The sequence below is a fragment of the Rhincodon typus genome, chromosome 29, assembly GCF_021869965.1.
Source record: "Rhincodon typus isolate 14 chromosome 29, sRhiTyp1.1, whole genome shotgun sequence".
Lineage (NCBI taxonomy): Eukaryota > Metazoa > Chordata > Chondrichthyes > Orectolobiformes > Rhincodontidae > Rhincodon > Rhincodon typus.
Genome location: NC_063360.1, coordinates 29,499,949 through 29,524,503, shown reverse-complemented (window position 1 = coordinate 29,524,503; position 24,555 = coordinate 29,499,949). Strand labels below are relative to the sequence as shown.

Sequence of the window (24,555 nt, the reverse complement as noted above, 5' to 3'; positions counted from 1 at the left end):
CAATAGAATTATTACTGAATTTCCAGAAGACACAGTGCTTAGTCTGTTAGCCTGTTGCTGTCTTTGGGAACTAGCAAATAGCTGCCACATTTCTTACAATGTGACAGTGGCTCGACCTCATGTGTACTTCTCAGGTGCAAAATGTTTTGTCATTTCCTGAGCTTGCTGCATAAATGCAATTTATTTTGTATCTAATGGTTTCAGACAAACTGGCCATTTGTGGCTAGTTAGTGTAAACGGTTTAGTGTCTTCTTTAAAATGAAGAATGGAACCAACATCATCAACATGAATTTCTCACTCAATAAGATTCTGCAAGGAGGCGTGGGACTGGCTTTTGGAACACTGTACATAAACCATTCTGTGAAACCACCCCCTAGTGAGAACCTCCCTTTGTTTAATGTGCAGAATCAAGGCCACATTGTTATAATAGCATCTCCAAGCTACGCTCTCTGTGAGATTGGTTCTTTTGTGGGAGTGTTTGATTTTGAAATCCTTGAGCTGAATGCAGTGTAGCTCATTGCAATGGGGAACTTGGTAGACAGGCCCACTGAATTGTGGGAGAGGACTAGTGTCAGGCTCCCAGCAAGCAGTGAGAAAACCGACACCCTTTGGCGGAAAAACTTCCCTCCAGTAAGTTCAAGAGTGGAAAGGATTGACATAGGATTCCCAACTAATTGTGTGAGATGTCACTTAGGACATCCAGTATCCCCAAGCTTACTTCAATATAGTGTTATAATTATACATGTGATCTGGGAGTGACTTTGTGTTGATGCATGATGCCTGATGTTGAACAAATCAAAACATTCCTCACCTCACTATGCAAAACATATTAATTGCGTAAGTATACTACATAGGATTACATAGAATATACTCACAGAAACAGGACGTGCAGCCGAACTGGGTTTGGAGTCCAGGTATATAGGGAGACACTATTCCTGGTTCAGAGGGGTTAAGAATTAGAAGACACCAATGTTGTGTATTTCTGTATGTATGGTAGACTGTCACTTTAAGAGTCCCATCACACGACAATATGATGCCATCATTAGCCATTTTGGGCAGGAAACAACTTAGTCTCAAATGGAATCTGTATGTGTTGGCAGCTATGCCTTGAGCTGTGTAGGTCCCAACCTCTGGATAGCCCTTCCTCCACCTCTGCTTCTTGCTTTGAGATGCTCTTTAAAAAGTTACACATTGACTGTATCCTTTTGGTGATTTGTCTTAATATTTCAATTTTTATATCCATTTACAAGAATGTGGACATCCCGTAAACCAGCATTGATTCCCATCCTTAATTTTCCAGAGGGCACTGAAGAACCAATCACATTGCTATGGTATTCTATAAGGGACATTCATGAATCAGATGGGCTCAATCATATTACTTAGTCCCACTTTTAATTGAATTCAGATTTCACCATTTGCCCTGGTGAGATTCAAGCCTACGTGCGAGGAATAGTAGCCTGGTGTTCTAGATTAATAATCCATGATGTCAACACTACGTCACCTCCTTCCCTGGTGTGGTGTCAACTTTGTCTGATAAAGTTCCTATGAAATGTCTTGGGACATTTTACTGTCTGCAGGTAATAGATTAATGCAAATTGTTGTTGGTGAAATTGGGGATGACAATATTGGTGGATCACATCCCTTAGCAGTGTATGTGGTTGGGAGCTCATCTATGGGTAAAATAAGGCACCAAGGTTAAAAATATGTCTGATATAATCTCATAGTGTTGCTAGGAAGAGGGATCGATCAGGAACAGAGGCAACAGTTTGGTAGCAAAGACTGAAAACAATGGTCCTAACACTTAATCAGACAATGTTTGCATGTTGGGTAATCAGTCTGATAATAAGGCAACAGTGGAGGATCACTAATGGTTTTGTTGGAGGCCAATCACTGAAACAAATGAAGTTTACGACAATTCTGTTACGACAGTTCAGTCATTGCTTTGTTTATTTATGTGGGAATTTCGCTTTTTGGTTTCAGGATGCTGCAGATAAATTAGCAGCTCAGGCTTTGTGATGTCTGCTTGTTGTCATGGATCCCTGTACTCTTTCTAGCACACAACAGTAAATGTTTCAGGGATCAAAGATTCACTGCTCTGTTCACAGGATTCTGTGCCGCTAAGAGATTAATTCTCTGGGCTATGGGAACCAACCAGAAATACAAGTCTGTGCTGACTGGTTTTCTCTCATAATCCCCTTTAAGTTTGTGTCATACACTTTGATGGTTACTGTGGGGGGAAGAAAGCAGTTTCCTGTTTCTTGCCATTTCAAATATCTCGAGGGACGGGAGTGGAAAACAGGAAATGCATGTACGTAATGATGGAGGCTGTTTTGTTGCAAATGAGGCAAGAAGGTGACACTATGAAACATTCTTGCATTATTCACCTTCATCTTTGGGCCAATGCAATTGAGCAGAGTCTCAGAGATGTGAGAAACCTATAGTGAAATGATTCTGATTTTGCAATATTCAGACTTGAGATCAATCCCCTTATCAACTCATGCTCAAATTGAGAATGACACCTCCACAGTAATGTGCCAGACCAGGTTTATGACAACTAATGCTTCTAATTTGCCTGTCATCCAAGCATTGCAATGGCAAAACAAACAATAATTTAGGGAAGCAGTATTTTTCCTTTAATGTTTATTCTTGGGATAGCAGTTAACACTTATTGCCCATCACTAATTTGTAGTGGGTCTTGAATTACTGCAGTCTGCAGTCTAACAGTGGAGCTGCGTATTAGTGCATCAACTAGCTCGTCTAATTTAAGTCCAACACACACCAAACCTCAGCCCCACCCTTGTTCTCAGCTCAGAAATCCTGCCCAATGTGTCTAGTTGCTCCATCGGCACACCAACATGGCCTAATGAAATAGGCTCTTCATTCATTTTTGGTGAACTTCTTTTGAGAGGTACATCACTAAAATTCAGGGGTGAAGGTGTGGTCCCAGCCGAGCTGATCTTAAAGACAACTTACTATCAAAGGTAGCAAAATTAAACTAAAATACTAAAATAAGCAAAACATTCCAAGCAATGTTTCCTGGTTATGGAAAGCATACTGTAGGTATGTTCTAATCAACCTGTTCAGAGATGTTATTACACACCTCTGGAGCAGGTGGGATATGAACCTGAGTCTCCTGGGTTAGAGGTAGGAACACTACCACTGCACCACAAGAATCAGTGTATTGATTAAGCAGGCACAAATGATAACTTAACCATGAGCTTCTGTTAACTCATCATGAAAGAAAGATTTGACATTGATAAAACAGATCAAAATGTCCCAAAGCCACATCACAACAACAGCAGTAGGTCTGCTCACAGCAAAGTCCCACAGGCATCCATAAGGTAAATGACCAAAAAATAATTGTTATTGTTTGATGCAGGTGGCAGTGGGCTAGATGTTGGATAAACGATCCTTGATCTTATTTGAAAGGATTTTATACCACCTGCCAAGAGGGCACACTCAGTTTGATGTCCTGCCGTGTGGTTTATCTAATATCTTAATGCATCACTTGTCATGTACTGAGTTCGCAAATTGGGAAGCACAAAATGGCAGAAAGACTTACCCCACTCCCCCAAAAAGTTAACAGATTTATGGAGCAGGGTTGCTCCTCTCAAACTCATTCTAAAATAATGAGCTGCACCCACTAATTCCATTGGTCTCCCTGTCCAATCATAGTTTGTCATCCACTAATCTCCCACCAGTCCCTTTTTGGTCTTCCCTCCACTGCCTCACTCTGATCAACAAATGCACCTCCCACAAACTGTCATATTAACCTCCTCCCCCCAAGAACAATGCCTGTGCCCCACCTCCCTTATGCTTATTCCTCACACGGGCACTAATTCCCCTTCCCAGGTACCAATTGCCTCCATCCAGCTTGATGCCTGTTTGCTTCCTTAACTTCCTCATTGACCTAAGGCCTCGATCTAGGAAACCAGCAACGGCCTGATCTTAAACAAAAACGGAAAGCGCTGGAGAAACTCAGCAGCAGCTGTGGAAAGAAAGCAGAGTTAACGTTTTGGGTCCAATCACCCTTCCTTAGAACCTGTCTTCACTGCTGATTCCCAGCTGCTCTGTACAACTCACCTGTTCATTTCCAATGAGGCTCAGTATTGGGGCCCTCACCATTCAGGGGCAGGGATTGTATCTGGTGCCTCTTCATGCCCAAAACATGGGCACACCTTAAATTCTATGCCACTGTTTCCAGGAAGACAGGGAAGAAAGATACTGGCTAAAAGAAGAAAGTGAAGAGATCAATTATTTGCTCTCAAAGATTTCCCTTCCCACATTTCACTACATTTAATCAGTAGATGTAAAGAATGTTTTCATCATTCCATGCAACCAGCCACAGTTGAAAGGAATGTGGGATGGACAGAATATAACACTGTACTTCTGCATTACTGAGCTGTACTTCGATCTGTTCAGCATCATGGGTTGGGATGCTCGATCCCACACTTCACCATCCAATTGTTGAATGTTAAGTCAACCAGTCTGTAGAATGTTAAGGAAATGGATCCTGTTGCCTTTATCGTCTTGATAGTTGGTCTTTCTCCCACTCTAATATAAACATGGATTGCAGAATGAGCACCTATGAAATATTAATAATTTTTAGACTAACAGGGTATATCTGAATAAAAGATTTTGTTGGTTCTTTTTCTGACACTGAAATTGCATTGATAAGAGCTACATTAGTGTTTAACATTAATGTAACATCATTAAGAGATGATTTGGATGACGGAATGCAGCAAATATTGCTGACTACCTTTCTTTGAGTTGGATTTCATGCCTTCAGGATGCCATTATGATTGAGTCTGCCCCACCTTTTCGATAATCTTTTGGCAAACTTGCAGCACTCCTGCAAAGGAAGCAAACATGAAGTTACAGTTGAGTAATTTCTCCTTGAAATCCAGACCTTGGAGTCCAGTTATTATTCCAGTAAATCTACCATGCACACCCTCTTCAAAATAAAGAATGGACTCTTATGGGCATGGAAATTACTGGAATACACCAACCAAAGTTAATGTTGAAGGAGAAAACATGACAAATGAGGAAACGAAGCAGAAACAAAATTGCATTTTGTTTATTAAACTGCAGTGAGATGGACCAAACCATTATTAATGGCTCCCCTGCCTTTGGCTGGAGCACTTCAACATGAATCAGCAGAAAATAATGCTTCTACTAGCACCAAGCGTCACTTCAATAAATGATGAGCCAGCCGTGCTACAGAGAGGAAGCAGAAATGGTTCCTTCTCTGGCTCAAACTGGAGCATGTTAACCATTTACTGAAAGAATTTGGTTTACTGGCCTCTGCATATGGCACAAAGGACACTGTGAGGATCCACAAAGCTGCTAGGACTGGGCCCTCTGTAATTCCCATGGCCGAGTTAAACTGCCGTAGGTGTTGATGTTAGCTGCAGGAATGACCTGTCATTGCAGAGCAGTAATTAATATATAATGCAAGTCAGTAAAATGGTTAAAAAAATCTGTGCCTCCTTCCACTTAAGAATTGCAGTAGAAACCCTTGGAATTTTTTTTACCCCTATGATCAAATCTATTGTAAAAATAATAGCAAGATATTATAGGGATAGTGTGTGAAGTGAGGTTTAAGGACTGCAAGTTCTTAGGGCACACAGGTCTGCAGTATGAAAGTGTTAATGACTCTATATTGGCTGGCATTAAATTGGCATGTCATGTTGACAGTCTGTAAGAATTGCTGGTTAGGGAAATATATGTGTAAAATTACTACTGGCTAAGATTGGGACCCCCATTTCCGCAAGGTTATACCTTGACACTCATGATTTATGAACTTGGTGAAACATGCCTTCTGCTGAAGGGAAATATATTGCAACAACATTTTTTTTTAGCTGCAATGTCTCATTTAGAGCAAATTTATAGAGTGGAGCCCTTCTCATGAGGTGTGTGGTTTAGAGAAAAAGGACTGTGCTGTTGCATCCCTATCTTTGTCCTCTGCTCCCACTCTCTCGGTCTCTATTTTAAAAGCATGGAGCTGCTGGTGCTTCAAAGACAGTTGGGATGCATAGAATTGTAATCTTAAACAGACTGATCAGTTAACAACTAAACAATCTCATACAGTGTACAGTTTGATCGGTCTCCCTTTCTAAGGAGGGATACACAGTGAAAGTCTTTTGAATTTAATTTAATTCGTTTTTATTATTTATTTGTGGGATGTGGGAGTCACTGGCAGGCCAGCATTTATTGCCCATCCCCTAGTTGCCCCTTGAGAAGGTGGGGGTGAGCTGCCTTCTTGAACTGTTGCAGTCCACCTGCTATGGGTTGACCCACAATGCCCTTAGAGAGGGAATTCCAGGATTTTGACCCAGAGATAGTGACGGAATGGCAATATATTTCCAAGTCAGGATGGTGAGTCGCTTGGAAGGGAACTTGAAGGTGGTGAAATTCCCGTGGACCTGCAGCCCTTGTCCTTCTAGATGGAAGTGGCCGTGGGTTTGGAAGGTGCTGTCTGAGGATCTTTGGTGAATTTCTGCAGTGCATCTTGTAGATAGTACACACTGCTGCTGCTGAGCATCGGTGGTGGAGGGAGTGGATGTTTGCTGTCATAATGTGAATGCAATTATAGCACAGGGGTCTTGTGGCTCCCAAAAGAGGTAAATCGTTAGTTAAATCTTGATTTCAATGGTTAAAACTAAGTAGAGATAGGGGTCTTCTCATTTACACAATCCAGCTTGAACCCCACCATTTGTGTTTTAACAGCAGATGTATCAGCCTTAGAGAAAGTACAACAAAGGTTCACAAAACTGATGCCTGCGATCAAAAGATTGTCCTTTGAGGAGATTGAATGGACAGGGAATGTATTCCCTAGATTCTGAAAGAATGTGAGGTGATCTTAGTTGAAACATACAACATTTTTAATTGCAGATGCCGGAGGAATACTTTCCCTGGCTGAGGATTCTAGAACCAGGGGTCACAATGTCACACTAAAGTGTCAGCCATTTAGGACTAAGCTAAGGAGACATCTCTTCGTTTGAAGTGTTGTGACGCTTCGAAGTCTCTAACCCAAGGAAGAGAGTGACAGAGTTTTGTGCACTGGAGGAATTAGAAGATTTGGAGATAGGCAAGAAAGCGGGATTGAGCTAGAGAATCAATGATGATTCTATTGAAAGGCAGAGCCAAATGGCTTACTCATGCTTCTGTTTCTCATATTTGTATACTCCAAACCCCAAACTACACTAACTACTAAACTAAAGAGATTTGGGTAGGAATATTTGATTTCATAAATGAGTTTTCATTAGATTCCACAGTAGCCTTAGCTCTGTTTTATGCTGTTTCCTGTGGAAATGTATCCACCTCTTCAATTTTCTTTCCATTTATGGAAAACACATGCATAACCCATAATTTTCATCATACATTTGGTCTCCCTTCATAGTCTTGCTCTCTGGGGCCTATCATCCATTCCTCTATGTATTCTTGGTGTGAGACACCATGGCACATTTTTATGTTAAAGCTGCTATGTTAATGTCTTGACCTCTAGAAAGAGCTCTGTTTTGTTTTCACTGACAAACTCCATTTCAGAATGTTGGTACCTGCAGTTTGCATATTTTAGAATTTGCTATGCAGCACCGACTTAGCATTTGAATGGAAAGCCTACAAAGTGTTTTTGATGACAAAAGTCTCCTTATCTATCATGCAAGCAATTAATACTTGATTGCACAGACAAAATATTAACCAAGCTAACACAGCAGTGGGTAACTTTATTCTAATATGCTGATTAAAAATCTGGCAGTATTCTGGGTAAAAAAAATGGCTTTCCACCTCACCCAATTCTACTCCCCTATTGAACTCAACAGGCTGTCTCATTGGGTGGGGTATTAAAAAAGGTAGAGAGAGAGAGGCCAAAGTGAACATAGGCCCATTAGGGAATGTGGCTGGAGAAATAATGTTGGGAAATAGTGGGAAACCAGGAAATGGCAGAGGAGGGCAGCACAGTGATTCAGAGGTTAGCACTGCTACCTCACAGCGCCACAGACTCGGGTTCAATTCCAGCTTCAGGCGACTGTGTGTGTGGAGTTTGCACATTCTCCCTGTGTCTGTGTGGGTTACCTCTGAATGCTCTGGTTTCCTCCCACAATCCAAAATTGGTCAGGTTCGGTGGATTGGCCATGCTCGATTGCCTGTGGTGTCCAAGGATGTGCAGGCTAGGTGGATTGGCCGTGGGAAATGCAGGGTTATAGGGATAGGGATAGGGTTAGGGAGGGGTGCTGGTGGGTCTCTTCGGAGGGTCAGTGTGGACTCGGTGAGCTGAATGGCCTGCTTCCATACTGTAGGGATTCTGTAATGAAATGCTTTGCATCAAACCTCATGGCTGAAGACACTAATGACATTCCAAAAATACTAAATAAATACAATAAATCTCACTGGAGTGGGAACATAATGTGGCTAAAAGCTGATAAATACCCTGAACCTGATGGAATGCATCCTAGGATATTACAGTAAGTAGCTACAGAGATAGTGAATGCACTGACAGTAATCTTCCGAGAATCCTCAGATTCTGGAAAAGCTCTAGAGGATTGAGAAACTGCCAATGTAACACCCTTATTCAGAAATGAATGGAGAAAAAGACAGTTAGCGTAACATCTGTTATTGAGAAAATGTTAGAGTCTAGTATAAAGAATGTAGTAGCAGAGTATGACCATACTATGACCAAACAGAGTCAGCATGGTTTCACAAAGGGGAAATCACATCCGACAAAATTATTAGAATTCTTACAAGAGATAACAAGCAGGATAGATCTTGAGTATGGAGGACTTTCCTTATGAGGCATAAATGAGTAAGTTGGGCCTATACATGGAGTTTAGAAAATGAGAGAAAACCTTATTGAAGAATGCAAAATTCACAGGGGACTTTGTGGGATTATTGCAGAGAAGTTGTTTCCCCTTGTGACAGAGTCAAGGACCAGACAGCATAATCTCAGAGTAAGGGGTCACATAACACAGAGATGAGAAGAAATCCCTTCTCTCAGAGCTTAGTGTATCTGAGGAATTCTTCACTGCAGAGGGATATTAAAAAAAATCATTACGTATATTTAAGCCTAAGACAGACAGATAGATTTTTAATTAGTAAAAGAATTAAGGGCTATGGGGAAAAGGCAGGAAAGTGGAGTTGAGGATTATCAGATCAGCCATGATCTTATTGAATGGTGGAGAAGACTGGATGGGCTGAATGGTCTAGTTTTGCTTCGATGTCTTGTCATACTAATCTTCTGCCCAATCCCAAGTGTTTCCTACTTGCTGAGTTAGATTCAAATGCCCCAAAAGACAAACACAAACAAGTGGCAGGTTTAATGGGCCTTGCCACCTGTCAAGAAGAGATTTGACAGAGGCGTTCATGGTAATGAGGGGGTCAAACAAAGGAGATTGGGAGAAACTGTTCCCATTGTCAAAGGGCCATGGACACTGATTTAAGGTGACGACATCAGAACCAAAGGCAATGCGAGGAGAAAACATTTTTACACTGCGTCTGCACCACTCAGGTACTAGGCAATGACAATCTCCAATAAGAGAGCACCTAAATCATTGCCCTTTGACAGTCAATGACCATCACAGAATCCACTGCTGTTAACATCCTGGTCTTACCACTGACCAGAACTGAACTGGACCAGGTGTACAAATACTGTAAATACTGGAGTAGGCCAGAGCTTAGGAATTCTGTGGCAAGTAACTCGCCTCTTGTCTCCCACGTCTCTGTCCACCATCTACAAGACACAAACTAGGAGTGTGATAGACTACACTTCACTTACCTGGGTGGGTGCAGCTCCAATAATGCTCAAGAGGCTTAACGTCATCCAGGACCAAACAGATGGCTCGATTAGAAGCATGCCCACAAACACTGATTCCCTTTACAATCAATGAAGAATGGCAGCATTCTGGACCATCTACAAGGTGCATTGCAGTAACTCACCAAATCTTCTCTGACACCACCTTCCAAGTCTGCAGCCTCCACTGCCTAGAAAGATAAGGGTAGCACATGCTTGGGAACACTGCAGGTTCCCCTCCCAGTCACACACCATGCCAACTTCCAATATATTGCTGTTCCTGGTTCAGAATCCTGGAACTCTGTTACTAACAGCATTGTAGCTATCCCTACACTCTAAGACCTGCATCTCAAGACCACCAGGACTACTGGGGATGAGCACTGAAGTCTGGCTTAGCCAGCAATGTCCATAACCCATGAAAGTATTGTTGATTTGGAATGCACTGCCTGAGAGGGTGGTGGAGGTAGATTCAATCGTGGTTTTCAAAAGGTCATTGGAAAAGCACCTGCAGGGAAGCAAACACTGAGAAAAGACCGGGAGTGTGGGATGAACTGAATGGTCTTTCAGAGAGACATGGAGTTAGCAGGCGGGATTACCTTCTCTGTTGTAGCTATCAATAATGCTATGCTGGTGTTGCTTTCTGAGAAGTGTTTCACTGTCAGGTGATGGCACTGTGATGCATTGATTCTGGTGTTTTATTGATGTACTGCATCAGACTTCTGAAATTGCATTTTAAATCTTTCCTGGGCGGGTGCTTTTGGGAGGTACTGAGCCCCAGTCTCAGAAGATCCATTGCCTGCTGGTTTTGATGTAGTGGTTGGAACCGAGCAGGATATAGGGCTGTGTGCAGCTGCATCTTGTTCCGATACAGCAAGCCTAAAGCAACTTGATTCTCTGATTTAATCACGCTCAACACAGTCCATCTGCAGAACAGCACATGCAAGCCAAAATGTGTAGCAACCTGGAAACTCCACATTTAGCTGTGCTTTGATGTGATTTCCCCTTCCAATTAAACCATAAAACGGCAGGATGCAGCTGGTGCATGTGTGTTTGGAAGTTGATGTCATGTGCAACTATCCTTTCCAGAGCGGTTACTGCTGGGAGTGAATGTTGGATGTACAGTGGCATTGCTGTGGAATTAGACCAGTTACTGTGTCTATCCTGGGTAATACCAACACAGAAAGCACAGCGCTTTCAAAGTGATCGATGGAATTCACACAGGAGCTAGATGCAGCAAGCAGCTTTTTAATCACCAACTGGAGCAGCGTCTTCTTCTGAGCACTTTGCAACGATGTGAAGAACTAATGAAGCCTAGGAAGGTGCTGAAATCCAGCCTGTGGCCGCATTAATGCTGTCTTTGATTTTTTTCACTTAACATTGCGGTATCAATCACTGCTCTAAATAATGTTTGGCTTAATCTTTGGAGTTAAGAGTGCAGCGTATTTGAAGGTAAAAGGCCGTGTAATGCTGATCCCTACGTAGCAGCAATGTTATTAAGCAGGAACTAAGCTCATCCACTTCCTTTTGGACGCTGCCAAGAGTAAAGGCCTGTTCATTATTTCAGCCTGAAAGGTAACAAGAGTTCTCACAGCATCACGCATTGCCTCTGCAGAACAGGATGTGTTTAGTATTGATTTGTTGCAGTTATAATGGTGTATAGCATATTTAAATGGGAATGTAGGCGGAAAAAAGGTAAAGGATCACAAGATCGATAGGAGAACATTTACAATTGCAAGGGCACATCCTTTATTGCAACATTGATTTTGTACGCAGCCAGAGGACATGGTATTAAGGGTGATGAAAGTGACCTAAATCAGACATTTACCAAACAGAGCTTTCACCAGTGAAGCTGAGGAGATCTCCTAAACAGATTTAATGCATAGCTGATTGTTGCTTTTACAGTGTCTCCAATAAATGCCTCCATTCCAGCGCTGGGTACTATAAACAAACAGGATGGATGGTGCAATTGGTGTTTGCAAATTTGGCAGAGACTGAAAGGAAAACGAAATTAAAAGTCACACCCTCGAGCAGTTTGGATACCACAGGATCCTCTTTTGGAAAAGATCTTCTGACTGCCCAATTTTTCTGTGTGTGTCCCACCTGTTGTACCAGGATGTTAGGTGTACTGATTACCCTCAATTACCTACTGCAGGAAATGTTAAAGCAACTCCAGACCAAGCTGGAGCAAGAAGCTTGCAACTTAGCATCGACTGGAAGAATTGAAATCCTGGACCAGCTGAAAGGTAGGATTGAAATCTTCATATGCAATGTAATGATGGGAAATCCATCTGATAGAAGTGTTCTATTCTGAAGAAGAGAAATACCAGACTCGAAATGTTAACTCTGTTTCTCTCCACAGACACTGCCAGACCTGCTGAGTTTCTCCAGCATTCTCTGTGTTTGCTTGCTATTTAAAAAGAAAAAAAGGTTTCTCCATCATAACATTCCTTCCTTCAAATTGAATGAGTGGGACAAATATCAAAAGAAGTTAGTTTCAGACTTGCTGAAGTCCACCCCGAAGGGTTATCTGGTATCAGAGCCAAAAGGTTGTAGGTAGGTCAAGCCCCATTCAGTGACTTGACCATAAAAGCTAGGCTGATTCTCCAGTGCGGTACTGAGGGAGTGCAACATAACTGGGGGTTCTGCCTTTCAGATGAAGTGTAAATCCAGATCCTCTTCTGCCTTTTCAGATCCATGCAAAAGATTCAATGGCACTTTTTTTGAAGAACAGAGAAATTCTCTCTTGCGTTTGGCTAATATTTATCTGTCAACTGCACCTAAAATCCTGGCCGTTTTCACATTACTGCTTCTGGGACTTTGATACAGTGAAAATTGTCTGTCTGTTTTCTGATACTACAATAATCAATAGAAAAAATACTTCATTGGCTGTGTACAGTGACTTGGGATATCTTGGCATCATGAATGGTGCTATATAAATGCAAGTCAGTCTTTAATGCAAGTCTTGCAAGGGTAAAGACTGACTATGTTAAAAACAAGAGAAATCCAAAGTTTGGTGCAATTTCTGTCTGGCTCCAAGTACAGTGCAAGATGTTATCTGCACTCATCTGCAATGTGATACAGGACACATTTCAGGGCTATATCAGAGATGAAAAAGTCTGCTCCTTAATTTAATTCATAGCAATTCCACAAAGTGCACTGGGCATGCAGCTCTGCAATACCTGGTAGTGATCCGGCAAACAGCATTAGTATTATTGTCCTAAATATAACCAGCATTTAAATCAAGGCCTGATTTTAAAAGTAATCTCATTTTACCCGCCCTGTGATTTTATCCAAATCCTGTTTTTCCAGCTCTTGGTTTTACCACCTCGACAATTTATCTTTTCTCATATCGATTTCTTCTTCCATGTAGCTGTCCAACATCCCTGCCACCCTGCCCCATTCCCCCACCCCCACCGAGGGTGGTTACTGGGATCAATGCAGCACTTGCTTTCATCAAACAAGCTTTGATCAATTGCTTCACCTTTGAGGAGGGCAACTGCAACTGGATCTTCTAACAGAGTGTACCAACTAAAACTTTACTCTCCCTATTGCACCGATGCTTTAGTCTGGGCTGACGACCTAAACTTTGTGGGTGCACCTACTGACTGTGGTTATTGAAGAGGCCAGCTCACCGTCCCCTTCTCCAGGGCAATTAGGGATTGGCAATCAATCCCAGCAATGCTTACAATCAGTGAATAAATAAAAAAGAATTTTTTGCTCACCAAAAGCCAGTGATTGTAGTTTGGAGCTGATTATTTTCCAGTATATTGTGGGGTTTTACTAAATTGGGGTTTGTGTAAAGAAATATTTAATTATGACATAACAGCTTGTAGCTATTTAGCATCTTCAATGTAATAAAATGCTTCCATGAGTTTTAAATAGGTTTGTAAAACAAGTTTTTAAATAATCTTTTAAAAATATTTTTAAAACATTTTATTTTATTTTTAAAACATCCCACAGGGGGATGTGGGCATCACCGACTGGGTCAGAATTTAGTCCCAATCCTTAGTTTCCCTTGAGAGGGTGGTGGTGAGCTGCCTTTTTGAACCACTACAGTCCATGCACTGTAAGTAAACCGACAATACCAAGAAGGTGGAAGTCCCAGGATTTTGGCCCAGCAACACCAAACAAGTAGTGATATAGTTCCAAATCATAGAATCTGTAAAGTGCAGAAGTCGGCCTTTCAGCCCATCAAGTCCTCATTGGCCCTCTGAACTTCATCCCACCCCATCCTGTAACCCTGCATTTCCTATGGCCAATCCACTTAACCTGCACATCTTTGGACTGTGGGAGGAAACCAGAACACAGAGGAAAACCCACTCAGGCACAGGGAGAATGTACAAACTCCAGACAGTTGCCAACTGTGGAATCGAACCCAGGTCCCGGGCACCGTGAGGCAGCAGTGCTAACCACTGAGCCACCATGTTGCCTTTTGAATGCAGATGACATGTAGCTTTGAGGGGAACTTGCAAGTGGTGAAACCCCCATAATCCTCTGCCCTTGTCTTCCTCGATACATCACGTACTGAGTCACAGAGGGAGATAACCAGTGAGCCTTACTTCGGTTGTGGGTAAAGTGTTGGAAAGGATTATAAGAGATAGGATTTATAATCATCTAGAAAGGAATAATTTGATTAGGGATAGTCAACACGGTTTTGTGAAGGGTAGGTCATGCCTCACAAACCTTATTGAGTTCTTCGAGAAGGTGACCAAACAGGTGGATGAGGGTAAAGCGGTTGATGTGGTGTATATGGATTTCAGTAAAGCGTTTGATAAGGTTCCCCATGGTAGGCTATTGCAGAAAATACGGAGGCATGGCATTGAGGGTGATTTAGCGGTTTGGATCAGAAATTGGCTAGCTGTAAGAAGCCAGAGGGTGGTGGTTGATGGGAAATGTTCATCCTGGAGTTCAGTTACTAGTGGTGTACCTCAAGGATCTGTTCTGGGGCCACTGCTGTTTGTCATTTTTATAAATGGCCTGGATGAGGGCGTAGAAGGATGGCTTAGTAAATTTGCAGATGACACCAAAGTCGGTGGAGTTGTGGATAGTGCGGAAGGATGTTGCAGGTTACAGAGGGACATAGATAAGCTGCAGAGCTGAGCTGCGAGGTGGCAAATGGAGTTTAATGTGGAAAAGTGTGAGGTGATTCACTTTGGAAGGAGTAACAGGAATACAGAGTACTGGGCTAATGGTAAGATTCTTGGTAGTGTGGATGAGCAGAGAGATCTCGGTGTCCATGTGCATAGATCACTGAAAGTTGCCACCCAGGTTGATAGCGTTGTTAAGAAGGCGTATGGTGTGTTAGGTTTTATTGGTAGAGGGATTGAGTTTCGGAACCATGAGGTCATGTTGCAGCTGTACAAAACACTGGTGCGGCCGCACTTGGAGTATTGCGTACAATTCTGGTCACCGCATTATAGGAAGGATGTGGAAGCCTTGGAAAGGGTGCAGAGGAGATTTACTAGGATGTTGCCTGGTATGGAGGGAAGGTCTTATGAGGAAAGGCTGAGGGACTTGAGGCTGTTTTCGTTAGAGAGAAGAAGGTTAAGAGGTGACTTAATAGAGACATACAAGATGATCAGAGGGTTAGATAGGGTGGACAGTGGGAGCCTTTTTCCTCGGATGGTGATGACTAGCATGAGGGGACATAGCTTTAAATTGAAGGGTGATAGATATAGGACAGATGTCAGAGGTAGGTTCTTTACTCAGAGAGTAGTAAGGGCGTGGAATGCCCTGCCTGCAAAAGTAGTAGACTCGCCAACTTTAAGGGCATTTAAATGGTCATTGGATAAACATATGGATGATAATGGAATAGTGTAGGATAGATAGGCTTCAGATTGGTTTCACAGGTCAGCGCAACATTGAGGGCAGAAGGGCCTGTACTGTGCTGTAATGTTCTATGTTCTATATTAGCTGCTGTTTGGTCAATGAGGCAAGTTTTAAGGAGAATTTTAAAAAAAAGAAAAGTGAGATAGAGAGGTTTATGGAGGGAATTTTGGAGTTAAGGATTCCACTAGTTGAAGTCATTGTGGACCCAGAAAGGTTGCTCATATCTGGTTATGAGGGCTCTTGTTTCACAGTGGTATTGTCCCTACCTTTGGGCCAGAAGGTCTGGGTTCAAGTCCCACCTATACTACTGGTGTGCCATATATTAGAAATATCTATATCTGGTTAATGTAACATTGTCTGCATTAATTAGATCATGTGGGTGCATGATGCACCAAACATTACACCAATATGGACTTGTTAATGTGTTTTTCTTATTGATAAATAATTAAACTAACCTGATTAACAATACCGGTGAGTTTTGGTCCTGCAGTATCTGGTGCCTGTAAACACTATTGATATGTTGAGACCTCAGTAATTGGGCTGTTGATATGGGGTTGATGGGGACTAAGAGAAGTCCATGCTGATATACAGATAGTTTGAGGCAGGCACCTCTACTGATCTCTGAACCCAACCCACAACGATCGTAGAACTTCATTGGGGATGTTGTATTTCCAAGTAACAAAGTATTAGAAGGTATTAGAAGAGGCAAAATAGACAGTTGGACTGATTTCTTTGGGATTTACAATTGTCAGTCTACTAGCTTTCCTCCCAGTTTGCATGAAGTCTTTAATTGACTTTAGGATAAAATTTTTTACAGCCCCACAACCTTGTAGGGTTAATCCTGCAAAACACAAATTAACCTTGATCACGGAAGTTTTCTTCTTCATGCACTCCCACAGCACTGTTATCTTCACTGTGGGTAAAGAGGCACATCCTGAATCCAGCCTAGGCAGAACAGGAACTAAAACCCAGTGCTCTTAACACCAATCTGATCCACATTGTCTGTCAGGCCAACTGGTTCCTCCGAGGAGTTAGGGTTATGTGACAAAATCCACCTTTACATGCACGTCGTTATCATGGAGTTATGGAGAGTGATGGTGGAGAACCCAGTTTCTTTCTATCACATGGCTGATGAGGAATCTTTCTCATTCTTATCACCTGCCATATGTTGGAAGGATTTGCAAGGTGATAGTCAACTTGTTTGACCATGTTATGAATGCACCTTCCTTGTCCATTTAAGTGGGGCCTGAACCCAATGCTATCAGCACAGACGCAGGAACCCCACTCACTCAAGCCATACGTGCAAATTACACAGTATAACATGCCTGTCCTATCACAAAGCGCATTATCACCTGATTTATCAAGAGCAATCCCATGTATGATTTACTAGTAAATTTTTAAAATACACTGTTTCGCATGTGGCAGAGTTAATTTCAAAGTTCCGTGGACACTCAATCATGTGCGGAATTCAATTATGCGTCAGGATTGATTTTATTTTGTGCATCATCAGGCTTTCACATACAAATATACCATGCATCATTGGTGATTTCCTCTGGATAATTTAATACTGACCTGAAGGTTACAGTGCCTCCTCAGAAATGCCTCCTTCATATTCTGAGGCAAAAAATCATCATGCTGTTTTCATTTGTAGTCAACTGATACCTCAGTTAGTTGCACAATAGCTGCTGAAACAGGTTGCTGTAGGTTCCAGTCCTACTCCAGGACTTGAGCAAAAAAAAATCAAGGCTGACACTTCAGTTGTAAGATGGAGGAGGTTTGTGCTGTTGGAGATTCTGTCTCTTGGATCGATCGTTAAACTGAGGCCCTACTACCCCTTCAGCTGGATGTAAAATATTCCTATTATTATTTTGAAGAAGAGCAGGGGACTGAACCCCGGTGTCTGGTAAATATTTTTCACCCAAATCAATATCATAGAAAGTATGATTTAGTGGGAGCTTGCTGCGTGCAAATTGGCCACTGACTTTCCTACTTTACCACAGTGGTTATGTTTAAAAATGACTTCATTGACTGTAACAAATCCTTTATAGAGATGACATGTTCTTTGGTCATGAAAGGTGCTATATGAATGCAAACCTGTTTATTCCTTTTCTTCTCATTGGGTCATGTTTCTGATGCTAATGATCACATGCTGAGGAAGGCAGGGGACTGTCAGGTGTTGAGAAAGTTAAAAACCAGTCGAAGATGATTGAGTGGGTAAAAGTAGACACTCAGCATCATTCCAAGCTATAGGTCCCAGGTCTGAGCATGGTCTGCACCGTCAGCTGTCCTGGTTTGGGAAGTGTTATGGCTTGACATAATGCCTCTAGCACAAACAGGAGAAAGTCTGATTACTATTCCATAAGTCAGTGTAACTTGTGGGATCTTATGGTGTAGTGGGTAGTATCCTTGCCTCTGAGCCATAAACTTAGCATTTCAGTCCCACTGCAAGACTTGAATGTCTAGGAAGGTGCATTCGTAACACAGCTAACCATGTTAACTATCAGCCTGCAAATCCTTCTAATGTACGCTAATGGCAGGCAGTGAATGTGACTCCTGGTCTGCCCGATGATGGAAACAAAGTGGTTCCTCTACCATCATAATACATAGTGCCTGGTTATAGCAAGCATGTAAAGGTACATGCTGCCACAGCAACTTGGCCTTCCTGAATGAATGAAAACAGTCCAAGACTAGTCTATTGAAAATGTGCACGTACGTGTCAAGTGAGCCTACAGCAGGGCTCAGTTGCCATAACCCAATGCACAATAACTTACCCACACTCAGATATGGAAGTTCTGCAGGTTCTCCTGAACCCTGATGGGAATTGAATCCCTAATTGTTTCAGATTATTTATGCTAAATAATTTGTAGAATAAGATACACAGCCCTTATGTAACTGTACCCCAATAAGCAGACGTGGAAATTTTGAGGTATTGCCTGTTGTCAACGCATGTCGACCAGTATATTTTCAGCAACACTCCAAGGTGATAGGTCTCAGATCAGGTTCCATGGATGTCAAGGTGGTGGATTTGCTAACTAAGTCAGGCCAGTTTTTAGAGATTAAGTGAGGTACAACAAAGATCATGCCATCACTTGAAAGTCAACTGAGATATTCCCTTTTCCCAGAAATGACAAAGGGGGAACAAACAGTGAAGTGTATTTTCTGTGCAACTCCCATAGCTGAGGGACTATGTGTGATGCAGAAAGGTTGATAAATCCAACATGTGGTTGAATTGATATTCCAGAAAAGAAATAACATAAATGGGATAAATAATAGAGTACAATTCTGCCTGAAATTAAAGGGGCAACTAAGAAGGGAATTTTAAGTCTTTGGCACTGAATGGGAGGTTCAAATACTTATGTTGAAATTGGAAGTCTGAGAGTATGAAAGGAACTTTTGAAGCAAAAAGTAATGACCTTCTGAGATAGATTATATTCTAGAAGGTTATTAAACTGGAGTGTTGGACAGAGGAATGATTTTGCAAAGTTGCGTTGATTGTGGAAAAATTGGACTTGCCAGTTTGAATGGCATGTTTGTAAATAAGCTTGTGTTTTATCAATCCCAGAGGATTCATGGTCAAATATTCTTCTTTTTCATTGTGTAGAGTTGAATACAGATGTTGCCAAATTATGTGACATAAAATGGCAATCAAACATGATGTGCTCAGGACAGGATGAGCATGTATTGGAGCAACCAACTGAGAGAAAACAAACACACTGTGGTGGAATTACACTGGAACAGGATTCATTGCCAGTGGCGAGTGGAAGTGTGGAGCACCTAGAGGAACTTAATGAAGAAAGGTAAATCATGGAACAGCATTGGAGCGGAGGGGAGGGATTTATCATTAGTCACTCAGGTCATTAGTTCTGAAATCTTAGCTTTGGCATCAAAAAGATCCCAGCTGCATTTTAACAGTATTTCTAGGCAGCTTAAAAGCTGTTTGAACTGCTTTGAAAGCGTGGCTTTGGGAACAAGCTGGTATTTTAAGCATGGTAACATAGGATCTGGAATAAACCATTCAGCCCCTCGAGTCTGTTCTGCCATTCACTGAGATCATGCCTGATCTGTGGCCTAACCTGCCTTTGGCCCATGTCGCTTAATCCCTTTGCTTAATAAAAATATATCTATCTCAGATTTAAAATTAACAACAGATCCAGCTTGCCAATACACGTGAGGTGTAGGGAAGTTGGAAAGGGCTGATTTTCTGTGTTCCTGAATTCATGGTCCATTGCAAACAATCACAGGATCACTGAAGATCAAGCCTGCTGACTGCCACTTTTCACCCCCAAAATTACCTTAATACAGCAATCCATGCAAACATAATTGTTTATATTCTTTCATGGGACATGGGTGACGCTGGAGGGTCGGCATAGGATTGCTGTTCCCTAAATGGCCTTGAACAGAACGCCGTGCGGGACCGCTTCAGAGAGCTGACACTCCAGTGCAGCACTGAGGGAGGGGCAGCTGAGAGGGAAGATAAACCAAAATTGCTGGGTGAAACACAATGCGATGGCCAGCTAACAAAAGCTTCCCAATGCAGACGGACAGTCCACACTGAGCTCAAAACTGGCAGCAGAGCTGCTTTGAACTTGAAAATTTCTGGAAAGAGAGTTGCAAAAGCTGTTGTGTCACACTCATCAGGGCAAACACATGAAAACCAAATTTCCACTGATTGCAACAACTTATACCGAGATCACTTGAAAATTGGCATTTTTGCATTTTGTCCTAATGAGTTTCGGCAATATGTTCCTAATTTCAACACCATTCGTATTCTGACATTCTGTGGAAAATAGCCGCTTATTGGCTAACATTAAGTTGTCTGATTTCTTCCTGTGCAGGGCACAGCTCCTTTCCGAGATTGAAAAGGAAGAGAAAGAGAAAGCCTTTTATTGTACTCAGATCCAAAATCTTGGCAGACAAGCAGATGAACTCTCACAAATCAAGACTGTGAGTATCATTGGAAACAGAAACATGGCTTGGGAGTCTTGGTTCAACTCCATTTCTAAGAATGCATATGGTAAACACAACACAAGAACAGTTTGTTATGTGGAAAGACCATTAGGCTCAAAGAAGGCATTATTGCTTTCAAACATATAATTGTGATGGTTGTATTTCAGTTTGATTAACTAGTCCTGTCCTAAGCTGGAAAGGAGATGGAGAATCAGCACTGCAGTTTTGGAACAATACATACAAACTTTGAGTGTGGGATCAATTAAGTTAACCTTTAATATCGAGTTGACAAACTAACATAAAGGGGGTAAAGAAATAATGTGAAGTTGACTACACAGTGGGGGGGTTACTGTGCTGTCTTTTAGATGAGATCATAGAATCCCTACAGTGTGGAAACAGGCCCTTCAGCCCAACAAGTCCACACTGACCCTCAGAACATCCCACCCAGACCCATCCCCCAATCTGCACATCCCTGAACACTATGGGCAATTTAGCATGGCCAATCCATCTAACCTGCACGTCTTTGGACTATGGGAGGAAACCAGAGCACCCAGAAGAAACCCGCACAGACACAGGGAGAATGTGCAAACTCCACACAGACAGTCACCCAAGGATGGAATCGAACCTGGGTTCCTAGCGCTGTGAGGCACTGAGCCACCATGACACCTAAGATATTAAACCCAGACACTATCTGCCCTTTCAGGTACATGTAAATGACTAAGATGGACAAGAGGTGTTCTACTCAAATATTTATTGTTCAATCAGGATCATAAAAACAGGTTATCTTGCCCATTTAATATCGCAGTTGGTGGGAATTATGTGCAGATTGGCTGCTGAGTTTCTCGCAATACGGACAATGCTTCAAATAATACTTGGAACATAGAAGATGTGAAGTAACTGCGAGTTTTTACTTTCATTTGTAACAGCTGTTTTCATTTTTAGATTATCAGTCCATTTGTAGTCAATATCCAAGGAGCCAAAGGGACAGATTTTCTAAAATAGCTTTCCTGACACATATTGCTTCATATGATGAGAGTGCAAGCAGGAAGCAGGGTGACCAGCTCTCAGCAATTAATTAACGGACACCATAAGACCTGTGAGAGCAAGAGAAGAAAGGGGGTTCTGTGCAAGGGCAGGGCCTCTTGAAAAACCTATGCTCGAGGAAGTGGATAATATTACCACTGTGGTAGGGTGAGCCAGCACAAATCCTGTAACGCTCGATAGAACATCCCCCAGACATTAGCTGGAAAGCCCCAACAACAAAAGATGCAGTTTCTGGGGCCAGTGCCTACACAAACGCAAATAATGGAGTTACAGAAAATTCCCGGAAAATTGCATACTGGGAAGGTATTACCGGGGATCTGAGGCAAAAGACCAAATTAGTCAAACAGATGTTCCCGGCACGGTAGCTCAGTGGTTAGCACTATTGAATCACAGCACCAGGGACCTGGGTTCAATTCCACCCTTGGGCATCTGTGTGGAGTTTGCATGTTTGCCCTGTGTCTGTGTGGGGGTGTTCTGGTTTCCTCCTACAGTCTAAAGGTGTGCAAGTTAGGTGAACTGGCCACACTAAATTGCCCACAGTGTTCGGGGATGTGTAGGTCAGGTGTGTCAGCCATGGGAAAGGTAGGGTTACAGGGATACAGTAGGGGGTTGGGTCTGGGTGGAATGCTTTTCAGAGGGTTGGTGTGAACTCAATGGGCTGAATGACCTGCTTCCACACTGTAGGGATTCTGTGTTCATCCTGCATTTTATTTTACAGTGGCCACTGCAAAAACTTAAGTCCATCAAAGAATTTCAATACTGCAGTATTTTATATCTCTCCCTGTTGACTCCAGTGAAAGTACAGATGAGGAGTAATGTAAAACTGGGTGCTGACTTGTTGAATCTTCCATTCACACAATTGCACTAAGTTAAATCTACTCATCTGTGCATGGTCAGCCCAGGCAGAAAGCTTTGACATGTTGATAATTCAGCTCTAATAACCTTCATAGCTTTGCGGTTTTTACATGGTAGCCTTTGCAATGAATCTTGATTTCAACTCAATGAAGTTATGGAAATGGAAAAATGTTTTGGCAAATAATCTTGAGGATGGAAGCATTCAGATGGATAGGAATGCTGATTAAGTAGAGAGACAGCTGATGATAGAAAGGTCACAGAGTATTAGGAGAAGTTGAAGTGAAAAGGTGAGAGATGATTTTTCTTGTGTCATTGTCTGATAAAGGATTTTAATATGAGAGCTCCTTTTAGAGTGGGACTCACCTTGCATCTTTTGGGATGGTAGCAAAGTGAAGGAGGACTGTAATCTTGAGCCATCTACTCTTAACCCTCTGATCTTATAGCATTCACAAAACTGTCTTGTTTCACACCATTTTATTGGACTTTTTTCAATATAGTCTTGGGTGGAATTTTTAGGTGACACTCTGCAAGACAAAATACTATTAAGATTTACCATATAATACAGTAGTGACTTGTTAAATAAGGAATAACCCCGTAGCACTTCAAAACATGACAGAATCAAAGTGTCTTACAGCACATAGGCTATTCCCACTATTAAAGGAGCTTTTGTATTAAAATTCCTTACCAGACAAGAAACAAAAAACAAATCATCTCTCATCTCTGGTCTTTAACCTTGTACTCTATGAAGGAATGCTCCAGTTAGTTCCATGTTCTTATAGCCCTATCTTTTTAAGAATAGATCCAGCTCCCTTTTGAAGGCAACTATTGAATCAGCTTCCACCATTCTTTCAGCGAGTACATTCCAGGTCAAAACTAATCACTTCATTAAAAAGTCCTCCCTGTTATCTCTCCTCTGGTTTTTTCATCAGTTATCTTCAATATATTTCCTTGGTCACTGACTCTCCTGCTATAGGAAACGGCTTCTCCCTCTCAGAACCTTTCATCGTTTAATTCTCCCCTTAGTCTTCTCTGTCCTTTAAAACTAAAGGGAATTGCACTTTCTTTGAGCTGTGCTGTTGGACTGTCATTGGCCTTGTTGTTCAGTTTATCTGGGTTTGTTTTTCCAAGGTTTCAAAGCACATGGATTTGATTCGGCAGCAGTTACAGTACGAAGCTCATCAAATCAAAGCCATTATTGAGGAGAGATATGGGACGAGTGAAAATATGACAGAACGGGTTCAGGTAATATCAGCAATACATGCTTTTTTTGACCAAGATTTGATCCTTCAATTGCATTTGGGAAAGGCTGAGATAAATGTAGTCCTATACCTACTCAGGTTTTACACAAAATCTGCTGTGCCAAATTAACTAACACTACTTGCCAATCTTTCTTGTACTTCTTATATTATTCCTCTTAGGAGGCTAACAGCAATGACATTTACATTTTGCCCTCCAGGTTGCAAAACATTCCAAGACTGTCCATAGGAGCATTATTAAAAATATTTAATGTAAAGAGGTAGTAATTGTGCAGAGAGAAGTGGAAATGTGGTAATTATTATTTATTGTCACATGTATCTTGAAAGATACAGTGAAATGTGTTTTCTTGCCACGATCCGGCACCAATTTTGAATTGCAAAAAGAATAAAAAGAAATTACATAAATAGAGTTCATCTTCTGTACAAGGGGTCTTCAAACGCAACCTCCGGGCTTCTGCAAAGTCTCTGCAATGTGTCCCTCAAGGAGTTCCCACTCTGGGTACATCAAATGTAATCCCGCCAACAGCCCTTACTTCAGGCATACTGCAGCCAGGAGTCCCCGCTCCAGGCACTGCTACTGCCGCAGTGACCCACCACTGCCAAGTGTGCCTGCTCTGGGTAGGGACCATTGTGTTTTGGTAACTGAAGGAACAGGCACTAATGATGGAGTGATGGAAACTGGAGGCCAGAATTTGAGGGATGCAGAAATCAGTTTTGAGCTGGACTCATTTCTCATGTTTCAGCAAAGAGCAAATAGTGTTACCTAGAAAATATTTTGACAAATTCTGGAGCGCCACAGAATTGGCTTATCGCTGTCTGAGAAACTGTGTATGGGGA

The 24,555-nt window shown here is 41.9% G+C and overlaps 1 protein-coding gene across 1 annotated transcript in view; it reads left to right on the top strand.

The window, feature by feature from the left end:
• apc2 (APC regulator of WNT signaling pathway 2) overlaps positions 1-24,555 on the top strand; it is a 204,468-nt gene that overhangs the window by 101,426 nt on the left and 78,487 nt on the right. Inside the window, 4 exon segments of the mRNA XM_048614260.1 lie at positions 11,940-12,030; positions 19,218-19,413; positions 20,452-20,560; positions 23,591-23,704. Coding sequence (XP_048470217.1) covers positions 11,940-12,030; positions 19,218-19,413; positions 20,452-20,560; positions 23,591-23,704 — 510 coding nt within the window.